This window comes from Gracilinanus agilis, chromosome 5 (genome assembly GCF_016433145.1).
Source record: "Gracilinanus agilis isolate LMUSP501 chromosome 5, AgileGrace, whole genome shotgun sequence".
Taxonomy (NCBI): domain Eukaryota; kingdom Metazoa; phylum Chordata; class Mammalia; order Didelphimorphia; family Didelphidae; genus Gracilinanus; species Gracilinanus agilis.
Window position 1 is genome coordinate 281554845 of NC_058134.1, and position 15772 is coordinate 281570616.

Sequence of the window (15772 nt, forward strand, 5' to 3'; positions counted from 1 at the left end):
CTAGGGTGCATGCGCGAACCAGAAAGGGCAGGGGCAAAGGTGGAACCTACGGAGCGACGGCTGGGACAAACCTCTCAAGCCGGCCCCGGACTCGAGTTAGGGGAGGGCAGTGCTATCCGCCAGCCTGAGGTTCCCTGATTCGTTGGGCGTCCGAGGGGAAATGGAACGTCGCTCAAGGATTGGCTAGAGCGGGAAAAGGGGTGTGTCATTGTCCCGAAGCCCCCTCTACGGCACCTGCCAATTACTGTGGTACCCCAGTTAGGTTCAGAGAAGAGGCGGGAAAAGCTCGTGGTAGGGAATAATATTGATGTTTATACACTTAAAGTACTTGGCTCACAGCTTCCCCGATGAGGGAGATGGTGCAAAGAGTCGTCCTCATTTTAGAGAGGAGTAAACCGAGGTCCAGAGAGGTGCCTTTTTACGTAACTGATCCAGAGACTGAGCTCTTTAAGAGTGAGGACTGTCTGCCTTTCTGTGCATCCCCAGCACTTAGTACTGTGCTTGACACACAGTAGGAGCTTTAAAAAAAATGCCTTTTCAATTCCAATGCCCTTTACACTAAACCATTCTCCCTCTTTTAGGAAGCGATAGGCCTGCTGCACCCTAAATCCCTACCACCCTCAAAATGGGAAGCTCAGTCTGGAATTAGACACTCCATTCTCCTGTGTTCCTACATATAAAACAAGCTAAATACCCTTTCTTCCAAAGCCTAATAAACTTTAGGGCCTTAGATGCAGAAGAGACTTTAAATGTTCCTATCTTTCCTTTAAAAAAAAGAAAAAAGAAAGAAAAAACGAAAACAAAATTGAGAGCATGCCTACCACCAGGGTAAGCACGTGAATCATAAAAGAATATTTATTCATTGGTTACTATGTGAAAAGCACTAAGTGTTGGGGATACAGACAGAAAAGCAAGGAAGTCCTGCTTGCTGTAAGAGACAGAGTCAGAGGCAATTACTCTGCCAATGACCCACAATATCCCATCAAAATTCTTTCCCTCTCCCCATCCCAAAAGCTCCAGGTCAGTTTTCCTGCTCAGCCTCCACATCCAAGAACAAGAATTAAGAACCTTATTATGGTCTACCCATCAGGGCTTTTGTGAGGCAGGGGTCTGGGGCTTCCAATAAGTTGATGCCCAGGTTTTGATTTGGAAGAAATGGCAAAGTTAGGATGGGGACAAGAGAACCAAAGAAAGTAGAGAAATGAAGACAGAGAAACTCCTGCCCAGGACCCAGGAATCAGCGGTGTTTGGTCATTATTCTTGGCTCTATATATGCCAATATTCTTCACTTCTTCCCAATATCAAGAGAAAGAAGACTGGTCAGAGGAATGTGTGTGATTAGTGGTACGGAAGAGCTAGATATGGCATCAAATGCCTCTCAACCTCCCCTATGTGTAGCCCTATATATGTTAATGTTCTCTTCCTCATCTCGCTGTGCCAGCTCCAGCTGAAAATGCTGTGGTAACATATCATGAAAGAAACTCTTGGTCCTGTGCTCTTCTCTCATCTTGGAGGCCAGATAGATAGTGCCATTAGGTCCACACAGGTGTCTTAGGGTGCCCAGGAGCAGTGGAAAGGTAGGCTCCAGATACACGATATCAGCTCCTAATACCAAGTCATAGTCTCCAGGAAACACACCCTGGTCTAGCCCCCAGGCCAGAGCTCGGACCTGTGCGCGGCCACCAACTGGCACATTAGCTTGAACATTTCCCTGAATCTGCTCCAGGGCCAGAGGCAGGTCGGTGATGGTGACATCTCCCCCTGGAAGAGAGAAAACAGGAAAAAAAGTAAGATCTAGGGACCAGCTGAGAGATCACCCTTCAGAAAAGCCTCAGAAATTTTCAGTTCTTAGTAACTTCAGAAAAGTGACTCCTTATTGGCTCTCAAAATTCAGCAAACATAATTGCAGAGGGTAACATTTATAAAGCACTTTGCGGATTATAAAAGGCATTTTTTGCATACATCATATTTGATCCTCAAAACAATTCTCTGAGGTAGAGATGGTATTATTATATCCGTTTTACAGATGAGGAACCTAAGGTTGATGGAAGTTAAGTGATTTGCCCAAGATCACATAGCTACTAAGGGTCTGAGGTAGGATTTGAAGGCAGATCTTACAGATTCCAAATCCAAAATTAGCTCCACTATACAACTTAGTTATCTCAAGTCATTGTGTTTGATGCTGAGAACATAAAGGTGACAAAAACAAAGCCTTGTCTTCAAGGATATTCAAGCTTATGGGGGGAAAAGTCACATGTACACAGTTAGTTATGATAGAAGGCAGATTTTTTAGTGACAAAACAGTTTCTAACACAAACCCAGTCAGGAATTCAAGTATTCCCAAACTATCTCAGCAACCTCATCTTTCAGTGCTATAAAAAAATGGAATTCTGGAAGCAGCTAGAAAACCAGCCCTGAGGTTGGGAGGAAGTGGGTTCAAAACTGGCCTCAGACCTTTCCTAGAGGTGTGATCCTGGGCAAATCACTTAATCCCAATTGCTTAGCCCTAGCCAAATTGATTCTTAGTATCAATTCTAAGACAGAAGGTAAGAGTTTTAAAAAATGAAACTAAGACAAATCAATCCTCTCTTTTTACCTTTTATATAACTTGTATATTTGACAGAGAATAGCCTCCTCCCCACAATACTTCAATCTTACTGTCAACTGCCCAGAACAGCATATAACTGTTTTAGAAGAGAATGAGATGAATAAAATAGTTGGAGGAAGGATATGGTAATGGTGGAGTAAAGAGATTATTAAAAATAATTCCCTGAAAATTAACTGATTAATACGGATTGAGGAGTCAGACAAATATTCCAATTGGGGGAAAAGAGCATATAACAATAGTATACAAGGACACCTGTCTAGTGCCTAACAGAAAATAGATAATATTATATAATAGATAATAAATTATTGTTGATCAACTGTTCACGCTAACCTCTGACCTCAAAGTCAACATAGATGTTGATGTTCCTTTGAGCATGCTTATCTCCCAATTCATTAACCTCCTTAACATCCATACTCTTTGTTCTCTGTCATAAATACACCACACACAGACACAGACACAGACACACACACACACACACACACACACACACACACACAGAGGAAGGACCAAACTGAAGTGTTATACCTCCCTGATGTTCAAGTCCCAACTTCCTATTTTCATTCATGAAGTCCTATCCTTCCATCTCCTTTCCGTTAATCCTCCCATGCCTATTCCATGTCTACACAGGACTTTTAGTCTCTCTTCTACTGCTACCACCAACTCCATCCTATATCTCAATCTATCATTCTGACTCAGTTTCCTTACTTTTACATCACATTGCCTTGTACAAGGAAAATAATTGCTAGTAGACTGAATGACTCAACCTCAACGTTGACCCCTTTAATTCTCTAATCTAGAATTCTTTGTCCCATTATCCTATCATTGGTTATACTGTGCCAAAACAAATACCCAAGGGGTTGCTTCTATCATCCTTCTCCATTCATATTCCCAGCTACAGAATATTGTGGTGAAAAAGACGAGAGGATACTCACTGGGTTTTGTTAAAGGGATTTTTTTAAATCTCTCCCTCTGTCTCTTTAAGAGGCAAAAGAGCAGGATTTCTAAGTAGATCAGAGCTTGACAGGTGTCAGTGAGCCAGAGCTGAAGATTCTGTTACCAGGAGAGAGAAAAAGGAAGCATCTGTGACAGTTGGGGCTTTTTGCCTCTGGATCTCAAGAATGTAGGAGGTCTGTCTCTGAGGCAAAGGGCCACTGGCAGTTGGGTGATAGAAACTGATTGAAGGAATTAGTGAGTGGTGGCTGTCAATATTTAGGAAGATAGGTAGTTAGCGAATCAATTTTTAGATAATGTAGGTTAGATCTTGCCAGGCAAGAAGAACCTGTCCTCATAAGACAGTTAGAAGTAGGGTTTTAGAAATGTTAGATAATATTAGGAATTTAGGGATAGTCATAGGGTACTAGAATAATAATCTCCCTTTCCTCCTTTTCTATATTCTATCTGTACTTCTCAAATTAAACTAAGTGTTTTATTCAACTGCTCTCCTCACTTTTTTTGGACTCCTACTTTTAACCCTTACAATCTCCTACAAGCTCGTGTTAGCCAACATTATGTGCTTACACTAATAGTGGGCCTTTAGAGCTGCACAAAAACCTTTTATTCTTCTCTGACTTTCTATAACACTCTCTACAACAGTCCTTCCAAAAATTTTGTATCAACAATCATTTAACATTTATTAAACATCTAGGCATTGGGTCTACAAAGACAAAGATGAAATAGTCCCTGGTTTGGGGTGTTTTCTTCTTGTTAGGGGAGACAACATAAACATACATAAGTATAAAATCATTAAAGGATGGCCTGTTCAGTTATTCCTCACCATACTGTAGATCTATTGCCTAGATAGATTTTCTGTTATATATGTTCCTTCTCCATTATAGGAAGAAGAAAAAGCCTATTTATCTTCTTGTTAGCTCTGAGCCCCCAGCCAGAAATCAGACAGTACTTCTGGCAAAGAGCTTCAGAATCTTTATCTCTTCTCTAGGTAGGTGTCCTCTTCAGTTGCTTCCCCCCAAGTGAATTCCAAATCAATAGAAGGCAAAAGCAAATGCCAGTGATTATCACTGTTTACAGACAAAGTAAACATTTAAAACAAAGACCAAACTTAACCTTCATGTTCAAAGGAAAAAACTTCAAACCCCCATGAAAGAGCTCAAGGAGAGAAAGAAGATATAGAACTATATAAATATAAAACCTATATTTAGCTACACAGTTTCTAAACTATCTTGACTGCTGTGAGGAAGATTAGTTAAATATAGTTTATATGGACCTAGCAGGAAGGGCTGGAGCATTCCAAGATGGAATGAAGGAGCAGGAAGTTGCTTGTGCTCTGAGAGAGACTCCATTAGAGGTTGGCACAAAACTGTTGCTAGCCCTGGGAGATCTCAGACCTGCATCCTGATTCCCTGAGATCCTGAGTGGTGGTGGCTTTCAGCAAGTGGACAAGACCTACAGAGCTGCTCCAAGTGGAGGAGGGGTTTGGGATCTGGTGGACAGCATCTCAAGCACGCTCTCTCTACTTGGGTACCTTGGACGGCCTTGGCTTTTGACATCCTGTGATCATCTTTGGATTACCGTGAAAACCCTCAAAGCCACCCTCAGCCCCTTTAACTATGCTGGTCAAACCTGGCTGGAACCAGGTTTGAAGCAGCCTTCCCCAGTGATTCCAGAACTGCTTCTTTGAGCTCTTCCTGGCCTAGGTCAATTAGAATTAGAGTAGAGAAGTCCTCCCCTTGCCCTGTGGAATTGCCTTTTAGTTTTAAGTGTAGAATCCCCTATCCCACCTTTATTAGAAAATCATAATTAAAACTGTTAAAACCCTTTACCTTGCCGGCTGGTTCCAAAGTCCCTGGCCTGTGAGCAGAGTGACAGTTGGGGCTAACTGCCATTCTTGATTCTTGGTCTCCCTATCCTGGCTGGTCCTGTCACTCCTTCAACCCAGTGTGTGTACCCACAAACCATTAGGACACATTTACATCCCTGGTGCCCCACTCTTTTTACATGGCATACCTCACGGCTGATCAACCCAATCAGTCTCATTCTCAGACCACTGATGGGTTTTGGTGTATCCTCTGCAAAGTGCTGAGCCCGTATTAAGTGCTATATAAATGCTCATTCCCTTCTCCTCCCTTTCACTTCAATTTTTACAGCTTCTATTTCCTCAGCTCTAGGTTTCTTCTGCCCCTCCAGTCAGAAGATCAATTCTTGACTTTTAAAAATCACCTTGAGGCTTCAACCTATCCTAACTGATTCACTGGAATGGTAAGTAGAACATAAAGCAGACACTTGATACAACCAAATAGTTTACAGTTAAAACACTTCTTTTTTGGCCCCTCTTCTATGATTAGGTCCTGAGTTTTCAAGAACCACTCTCTTACATAAGAATAAACAAAAGAAATATAAAGTAATGAGGGAGGAAGCACTAGCAGCTATGGTGATCAGAAAGGGCTTAATTTAGATGGACTTGAGCCCAGTTTTGAAAGAAACTTGTTTCTAAGAAACAGAGGTAAGAAGGGAATGAATCCAAGCATGGGAGATTGTGAAGGCTTTGAATACCAAACAAAAGAAACTATATTTGATCTCAAAAGAAAAAGGAAAAAGCCACTCCAGGTTATTAAGAAGGAGAGTGACAAGGCCAAATCTTTGCTTTAAGAAAATAATGTTGAGAGCTGTATGTAGGAAGGATTGGAGAAGGGAGAGACTTGAAGCAATCAAACCAGTTACAGTGATGGGCAAACTACAGCCCGAGGGCCAGATGTGGCCCCCTGAAATGTTCTATCTGGCCATGTGACATTATTCCTGATCTGATGAATACAATGAGTAGGATACAATACAATGAAACTTCAAAAGAGTTGCCTTAGAAATAGACTGACAATGAGCATTTCCTTTCCTTTGGCCCCCTCTTTAAAAAGTTTGCCCATCACTGAATTAGAAGATTACTACAAGATAAACAATTATAAGGACTTAAACTAGGGTGATGGCCATTTCAGTAGAGAAATGGGGGCAGATTCAAGAGAGGTTGAAGAGATATCTCTATCCTCAAAAAAAATCATTCATCTCCAGGAGTTATCATCCTATATCTCTCTTCCTTTTCATGGTTAAACTCCATGAGAAAGCTATTTACAACAGTGACTCTTTCTTTCCTCTCACTCCCTTTTTAACCCTCTACATTCTGACTTCCTGGCTTTACCATTCAAATGAAACTGCTCTCTCCAAAGTGAATGATAATCTCTCAATCACCAAATCCAAAGGTCTCTTCTCAATCCATATACTTCTTGATCTTTCTGTAAACTTTGACACTGTCAATGACCACTTTTTCCTTCTTTATATATATTTGTGACACTATTCTATCCTGATTCTCCTGTCTCAGTATTCTTTGCTAGATCATCCAGGCTTTACAGGCCCTCTAACTTTGGATGTTTCCCCAAGGTTCTATCCTGGGCCCCCTTCTCTTCTCCCTCTATAGTTTTACCTGTGGCAATCTCATCAGCTCCAAAAGATTAAATTATCAAATAGTTCTGAGATCTACTTATCCTAATTCTAATTTCTCTCCTGTCCTCCATTCTCAAATCTTCAACTACTTATTGGACATCTCAAACTGAATATCTCATAAAGATTTCCAATTCATCATATCTAAAACTGAACTCATTGTCTTTATCCCTCCCCACCCAATCCACCCTTCTTCCTATCTTCCCCTTGACTCATGTCTCAGACCCATATCCAGCTGCCATGTCCTTCCAATTCTGCATCCCTTGTAATGCCCCCTTCTTTTCTCTGACTCTGAAACCACTCACACCTGGAATAGTGTAATAGCCTTCAGTTGGCCTCCATGCCTCAAGTTTCTCAACATTCCACTCCACCCACCACAAGGAAGTCATCTCTGGCTTCCATCAAGACTCACCTAAAATCTTACCTTCTAAAAGAAATCATCCTGGTTTCCTCTTTAAAGAGAAGACCTTTCTGTTGAGATTGCCTGCCATTTATCCTGGATATATCTTGTTGGTACATGGTTGTTTACATGTTGTCTCTCATATTAAACTGTGAACTCCATGAAAGCAGGCACCGTATTTGCCTTTCTTTGAATCTCTAGCACAGGGCCTGGCACGTGGTAGTTGTTAAAGATAGTTTCTAGACTCAGTATTTGATTGTTGCTGTTAATCAGATACTCTAGAAAGGGCCAAGGTAACAGTATTGGGCCTACTTTGTAGGTTTGCCCAATGGATAACATAGGAGACAGATGTATAAAATCATCTTAATTTAATAGAAGTTAAAAGTATTTAATAAGGTAATAAATAAGCAGAAACCCGAAAAACTAAAGAAATACTAAGCTTTTACCCGATTGCAACTAGACCTCACATTCTTTTTTCTCCTGGAAACCAGGCTACTCTATTTCTCCTTACCACTAAATAAACCCAGATTTTCCTATCTAAATAACCTTTTTTTCCAATAACTTATAAATAATATATTTATCTTAATCTCTGTCTCTAAACTTATCAAAAGTCCAAGCTAAAGCAAGTTGGTTGAGGCCTAGCAGAAGTTCAGCCTTGGGTCTGGGTTTCACCCAGAGCCCATAGAAAAACAAGATCTGGTTTCTTCTCTGTCAGTAACTTCACTTCAAACACAGCCAAATGATCAACAAATTCCAAGTGCTGATATTCCCAAAATATCACAGGGAAAAACCAAGGAGCTCAGAGAGAACACTGCTTCTGAGACCAGCTAAGGTCCTATAGAGTCAGTCAGCAAACTCCCACTCAGCTATTCCTAAAATGTTTCCACAGGGAAAAGCCAGGGAGCTCAGAAAGATGCTCCTTCTTGGACAAAAGTTCTGAACCAAGACCCAGTCAGTCAGAAACTGCTCAGAATCTCAGATCTCTCTGTGGCAGTTAAATTTTTCAACCCCCACCTAGGAATTCCATCAGAATTCTTTTTCTTTTTTTTAAACCCTTACCTTCTGTCTTGGAGTCATTTACTGTGTATCGGCTCCAAGGCAGAAGAGTGATAAGGGTAGGCAACGGGGGTCAAGTGACTTGCCCAGGGTCATACAGCTGGGAAGTGTCTGAGGCTAGATTTGAACTTAGGACCTCCTGTCTCTAGGCCTGGCTCTCAATCCACTGAGCTACCCAGCTGCCCCCTCCAACAGAATTCTAACAGAGGCTTGGGCTCCAAACTCCAAACTGATCTTAAGGCAACTTGGCAAAATTCTCTTCTGCCACTCAACTTCTCAAAATAAATTACTAATCAATATACTCCTAATATAGTTAATTAATAAAATCTTGTTGTATATGTATAACCTATATCATAGTACCTGTCTTCTTGGGGACGTAGGAAGATGTGAGAGGGCAAAAGAGAATATGGATTGCAAAATGTCAGAAAATGAGTATTAAAAATTGCATTGACCTGAAAAAAAATACTGTTGACCTGAGATAGAAAAAACAAAACTTGATTAGGTATGTGGCTTGAGAGAGAGTGGAGAACAAGGATAACACTGAAGCTAGGGAGCTGAGAAGTGAGAGAGCAAAAAGAAAATAAAGACAATTCAGTTTTTTCTAGGATATATGTAGGACAATGGCTTAAGGAGATGGTCAGGTCTTTTGATTTTTTTTTTGTAAGGCCAGAGAAGATTTGAATATATTTGTGGACAACAGCCAAATAATTAGCATATCAGGAGAGACTAATGACTAGAAAGAAAGAAGAAAGGATGCTAGAGAAAATGGCAAGGGGTTAACAGTACATGTAGGAGAGCTGGCCATTGTAGGGAAAAGCCTACAAATCAGAGAAAAGTCTCTTCATCAGAGACTGAAGAAAGAGGGAAGGGAAGGGGTGATGGCAAGAGGCTTTTTGAGTTGTAGAGATGAGGAGGAGAAGAAGATCACAGAGAACAGCCTTAATTCTCTCAGTAAGTTATCAGAGGAGATCCTCAGCTGAGTGGGGAGAGGAGTGATGGGGCAGGCTTGAAGAGAGAAGAGAAGGTTTGGAACAGATGTAATGAGGAAAAGAATCAATCAGAGAGGGGGAAAACATCAGCCTTCCTGCAAGAAAGACACAGTTCAAGTCAGATAATATACATTTTAATGGACTTAAGTCAGGATGATTTCCACTAACTCTGTTCAGCTGCAGAAGTGTAGGAGACAAATAGTGGTGGTAATCCAGGGTGGATTTTGGCAAAGCAAGAGCAATATGTACTAACTTCCTATTAGAACAGGAATTTATTTTATAAACAAACAATATAAAGGTAATGTTATAAGGTGAGAGTCTAGAAAGGGATTATAAAGAGTGATAGCTTGAGAGATGCTGAAGATATTGTCTTCCTGTCACATGTGGAAAGTTGGGGAAGGCAAAGACAAAAATGGGGAAGCCTCTTTCTTGGGGAAACAATTTTAGCATTTATCTTATAAAGAGGGTTGAAGAAAAAAAGACTTTTTTGATGTACTGAGTAAATAAGTGAATGAAAAAGAATTTATTACAAACTTAGTATGTGCTAAACACTGGACTAAGTGATAAAGATAAAAATGCAAAAGTGTGTAATTAGAATTTCTGTACCCTAAAACTACTATTCCCAGCACCCCAATCTCCTCACATTACATGCTGACATAGAGAGGATATAAATTTTGTGTAGCCTCACTTCACCCTTTCTCTTCTTCCTGTAATGGTGGCTGTCAGAAGTCTTTTTAAACAGGCAAGAGAATTTCCCGCTCAGGGATGAAAGGGCTTTTAACTTAGAAACTGCAATAGCACAGCATAGATGCTGCCTACCCCATTTATCTCCCAGGTTGATTTTATACTGACCCTGGGGTTTTTCATGCTTCTGGCTGGGAGAGTGAAAACTGAGGGTTTAACCCACACGGGGGTCTTCCTTGCCACCCATCTAGACCATAAAACCCAGCATAACAGTGGGACAGCTCGTAGCTCAGTGGTTTTAAAGCCAGATTTTTGGAAATTAGGCTCTGGCTTCCTGACCCAAACTATTATCTCCTCTATTCCTAGCACAGCCACATACTTTACTGTCATAGACTTGTGCTCAGCATTTTTCTCAATACTAAATCATGAGTATTCCAGGAATATTTGCTTTCACCTGGAAAGGTTCTTATGGACCTGGTGCCGACTGCCACAAGGGTTTGTGGACAGTCCTACATTATTCTCACAAATTTTGAGTCAAGATACAGATAATATTAAATTTAAGAATAGCTATTTAATTCAATACGTGAATGATTTGCTCTTAGCCTCACCACATGCCACAGCATTCCAAGAAGATAGCAGATCTTCTTTTAGACTACATAAGAGAGGCCACATGGTCTCAAACACAAAAGTTCAGTGGTATATCCCTAAAGTGGAATATTTAGGGTTCATTTTAACTGCTAGTTCCTGCTCCATTTCCCCTAAGCACATTAAAGATACTCAAAAATTGTGTGCACCCTCCACTAAGAAACTGTTGAGGGCAATTCTTGGAGAAACAGGTTTTTGTAGGCAGTAGATCCCTTGCTATGGGGAAATCACCAGGCCCCTTATTGGTCTGTCACAAATTCAGTCCCTGAACCCCTTAAATTAGTGGCAGAACACTTGTCAGCTCTTTCTAAATTAAAACAAGCCCCTGCTCTAGGCATCCCAGATTACAACAAGCCATTTATTTTGTATGTACACAAACAGAGAAGAGTAGCTTCAGGTGTTTTAATTCAATCTTTGGGACCTGTTCAGCATCCAGTTGCTTATTATTCGGCCTAGCTGGACCCAGTAGCTTCTGGAGCACCACCATCTCTTAAAGGCAGAGCTGCCACAGCTTTAGTGGTAACAAAATATGGGGATTTAATCTTAGGATGCCCATTAACTATAATGTGCCTACATGAAGTTGAAGCATTGTTGCTAAGACATAGAAGACAGGCATTTTCTGATCAGATACTTGCAGGGTATGAGGTAACCTTGTTAGGTAATGAGACTATTACCTTAAAATACTGTAAAGTTCTAAATCCTGCAACCTTGTTTCCTGATTACCAGTCTTGGGAGAACCATTGTACAGTTGTGAATCTTTTTTTTCATGGCTGAGAAACCTTGAGACAATCTCTTGGATAATCCTTTAACTAATCCAGACAGTCTTATTCACTGATGGTTCTTCTTTCATGAGGGATGGGATATGCTACACTGGGGCTGCTGTAATCACAGAATTTGCCACTCTGTGGTCAGCCCTTGAATATAAATGCTCAAGGTGCAGAACTGATAGCTCTGAAGCATGCCTACATAATTGTGAAAGGTAAGAAGGCAACAGTTTATACAGACTCTAGATATGCCTTTGGAATATGTCATGCAGTGGATATGGTACGGCTTCAAAGGAGATTTTTAATATCAGCTGGAATATGTATAGCTAATGCAGAAATTATTAATGAAGTTCTTTCTGCCCTTCAGCTCCCTAAAGCCCTAGCTATAGTTCATTGCCCTGCCCATACATGTGGCACTGACCCTGTCTCTAGGGGGAATGACTGGGTATCCACTGCAAAGCTAGCAGCCTTAGAAGGGCCTGAGTTAATTTTAACATTGACAACTATTGATGACTTAAATTTATCCCTTTCTTATAATGAAAAGGAAGTGGAAAAATGGAAGCAAAAATTTAAGACTAAACAGATAAATGGAGTATGGGTGTCATCTGAAGGAAAACCCATACTCCCTTGAAGTTTTTATCACCAAATTTGCCAGTCCATATACAAAAATGATCACTTTGGTACCCAGGGCATTGTGGACTCTGTTAAAAGAGTATGGATAGCCCCTAGCATAACTATCATAGCCTCTGAAGTGTGTACAACCTGCCCTGCATGCCAAGCATTCAATCAACACTCCTTTTGTGGCAAAGTTTTGGTCGGTGTCCTCTGGCTTACACACCTTTTGAACACCTACAAATTGATTTTATCACTATGCCAAAGGCTGGACAGTATAAATTTTGTCTAGTCATAGTTGATTAACTGATCAGATGGCCAGAAGCATTTCCTACCACCTGGGCCACAGCAGATTTGGTTGCCAAGGTGCTCTTAAAAGAGATTATTCCTTGCTTAGGCCTGCCTGTACATATTGATTCAGACAGGAGAACTCATTTTACTGATTTGGTTCTATCTCAGGTATATTATTGTTTGGGGATAACTCCCAAATTCCATGTCCCGTATCATCACCAGAGCTCAGGCCAAGTTGAGAGAATGAATAAAGACCTTAAAACCATGATTGACAAATTGTGCACAGAGACTCATTTAAAATGGCCTGAAATTCTTCCTCTGGCACCATTTTATCTCAGAAGCAGGCTCAGGGGAGATCTACACATCATACCATATGAGATGCTTTTTTGGACATTCCCCTATGCCTTTCTCTCCCACATATAAATCATTGCTAGGAGTAGACACTTCTATTGCCTCATATATACAGGATTTGCAAATCAAATTGTGAAAACTCCATGAATCTGGAGCTGCTGTACAAGCAGGTCCTATAGACTTCTTGCTCTATGACCTACACCTAGGAGACCAACCAATCTCAGTAGGATTGACAAGAATCTGCACCAAGACAGAGGACTTGTTTGAGGTTCAAGGTTGCAGCTATTTGACATATGTCAGACACAGGTCTTCCCCATACCACATTCCAACAAGTACCTAAGTTTAGCTACCATCTTGGCTCCCATATCCCTAATAGCAAAGGTAAAATCTGACCAGGGAATTCTATTTCCCATTTGCTGCTAAAATCTAGTCCCTTTTCTGACTTTTATAAGTATGGCAATTTTCTGTAGTCCTGGCTGCTGATTGGGTAAGTGCATATTGCTGCCTACAGACATGTGGGGACATAAATCGCTTTATTGGGCCCTGATTCTAGGACCTGTTATGGGCTTATTCTTGCTTACTCAGAATTTTTATATACTATTTAATTTGATGTTTTTTCTTTTCTTCTATTTGGTTTTCTTTATGTTTTTGACTTTCTTTTTACAATTGTTTCATATACCTCATAACTCAGCCATGTATCTCGGGATGATCCACATGTTTGTCCACACCCTCCTCAGGGGCGATTGTATAATTGTCATAAAATTCTAGTTTTATAAAAAAAATTTCTTGTTTCAGAGTAATTTTAGGATAAGAAACTTGCTACCTCCCCAAATCAAGAAAGTAAACTGGGGGGCAGCTGGGTAACTCAGTGGATTGAGAGTCAGGCCTAGAGGTCCTAGGTTCAACTCTGGCCTCAGACACTTCCCAGCTGTGTGACCCTGGGCAAGTCACTTGACCCCCATTGTCCACCCTTACCACTCTTCCACCAAGGAGCCAATACACAGAAGTTAAGGGTTTAAAAAAAAAAAGAAAAGAAAAGAAAGTAAACTGTTTGGAGAAGGTACCTTGGAGATGCCTGCAGAAACCTCACACTGCACCAAAAGATCCAGAATGAACTTTGGGATGTAGTGAAATTGAACTGTGGGGGGTTGGAGCATATTTATTTTTAATGTACGCTCTTATGCTAAAGGGGACAGCCCCCTAATTGGCTTTTTTGTCAATGTGCCTAGCAATCATTGATCTTGTTCTCTTTCTCTTTTATTTCCTTTTTGTCCCCAAATTATTATAATTTCCTCTATAGAAAGTACAATGTTGTATGTATCTTTAGTTATTGATCTCTAGAAATGTAAGTTGGTTATGTGTACTGATTCCATGGAGAAACTAGGCATGTAAATCTGAGAGATTTCTACATGCTCACTTTCCTGGGAATTACAAGGGGGATTGCATAATTAGAATTTCTGTACCCTAAAAATACTATTCCCAACACCCTACTCTCCTTCTCACGTTACGTGCAGGTGTAGGGAGGATATACATTTTGTGTAGCCTTGCCTCTCCCTCTCTCTTCTTCCTGTAATGGCAGCTGCCATCGGTCTTTTTAAACAAACAAGAGAATTTAGTCACATGGTTTTATTTTGTTAGATAATTACTCTTTTATTCCTTTACTTCTAGTGATTATTAATAAATTTTATAAAATATAATACACCGAGTATCGGACATTAATTTAAATCCTACAAAAGAAAGATTGTAAACTGAATGGTGGGACTTTGTTTCCAGAAATAAGAAGTCATTTGTAGTTATAAGTGGTATTTGGAGGGGGTGGATCTAGATATATGATTGTTTTCACAGCTAAAATATTGCAAGTGATTATCTAGATCAGTTTTATGATTTATGTCATTGTTAATAAATTGTATGTTCTAACAGACTTCTCTACTAGCAGCAATGAAAGAATCCAGAGCAAGACTGAGGGACTTATGACAAAGAAAACTAGCCACATTCAGAGGAAGAACTGTGGGAGGAGAAACACAGAAGAAAAACAACTGCTTGAACACATGGGCTGATGGGGATATTATTGGGGTTGTAGACACTACACAATAACTCGAGTCCAACTATCAATAATATGGAATTAGGTCTTGATCAATGATACATGTAAAACCCATATGTAACTTTGTTACACAGGAAGTCAGTCCCTAAAACCACATACACTGAAAAGAAAAATAGAGCCTGCCTATTATAAATTCTCTGCCTGAATCCCCCAAAGCTCTCTTTATCATCCCCTATCCTTTCTTCCTTTGGCACCAGGTTCCAATGAAGGAGAAGCCCTTCTTGCCAGGGCAGCCCCTCTATTTACATCCTTGATCCTATTCCCTCCTGTGTTCTCTGGGTTCCCAGCTCCATCATTCCTTCTCTCTTATCTTCAATGTTTCCTTATCCATAGACTCCTTCCCTGATAGATATCCTTTATCCTTAAAACAACAGTGGAGCTTCATTTGAGCCTTCTAATCCCTCAAACTAAACATCTTTATTTTTTTCCCTCCAGTCTGCAGCCAAACTCCGAATTCATCATGGGATTTAATTTCTTGACTTCCCACTTACTTCTCAATCTTCAGTAATGAGACTTCCCACTCTGCTACTTAATTTAAACTTCTCTCTCCAAGATTACAGATGATCACTTTAATCCTAAATCCATTACCCTTCTTACAATCCATATTCCACTTAACCTCTTTCAGAAGTTTTGGACATTGGGAATCCTGAGGATGAAGTCCCCAAGAAGACCTGCCTGGTGTCAGATTTTGTAACAGTTTAAGGACGGCATGGAGGGACAGAAAGGATTCTTTTCTTTTCTTTCTTCCTTCCTTCCTTCCTTCCTTCCTTCCTTCCTTCCTTCCTTCCTTTCTTTCTTTCTTTCTTTCTTTCTTTCTTTCTTTCTTTC

General features: G+C 40.4%; 1 protein-coding gene across 1 annotated transcript in view; it reads right to left on the bottom strand.

Annotated features, from left to right (window-relative positions):
* Positions 1-249: 249 nt before the first annotated feature.
* EEF1AKMT3 (EEF1A lysine methyltransferase 3) overlaps positions 250-15772 on the bottom strand; it is a 21291-nt gene continuing 5768 nt past the window's right edge. Inside the window, exon 3 of the mRNA XM_044677800.1 lies at positions 250-1761. Coding sequence (XP_044533735.1) covers positions 1379-1761 — 383 coding nt within the window. The 3' untranslated portion in view covers positions 250-1378. The remainder of the gene's footprint in view (positions 1762-15772) is intronic.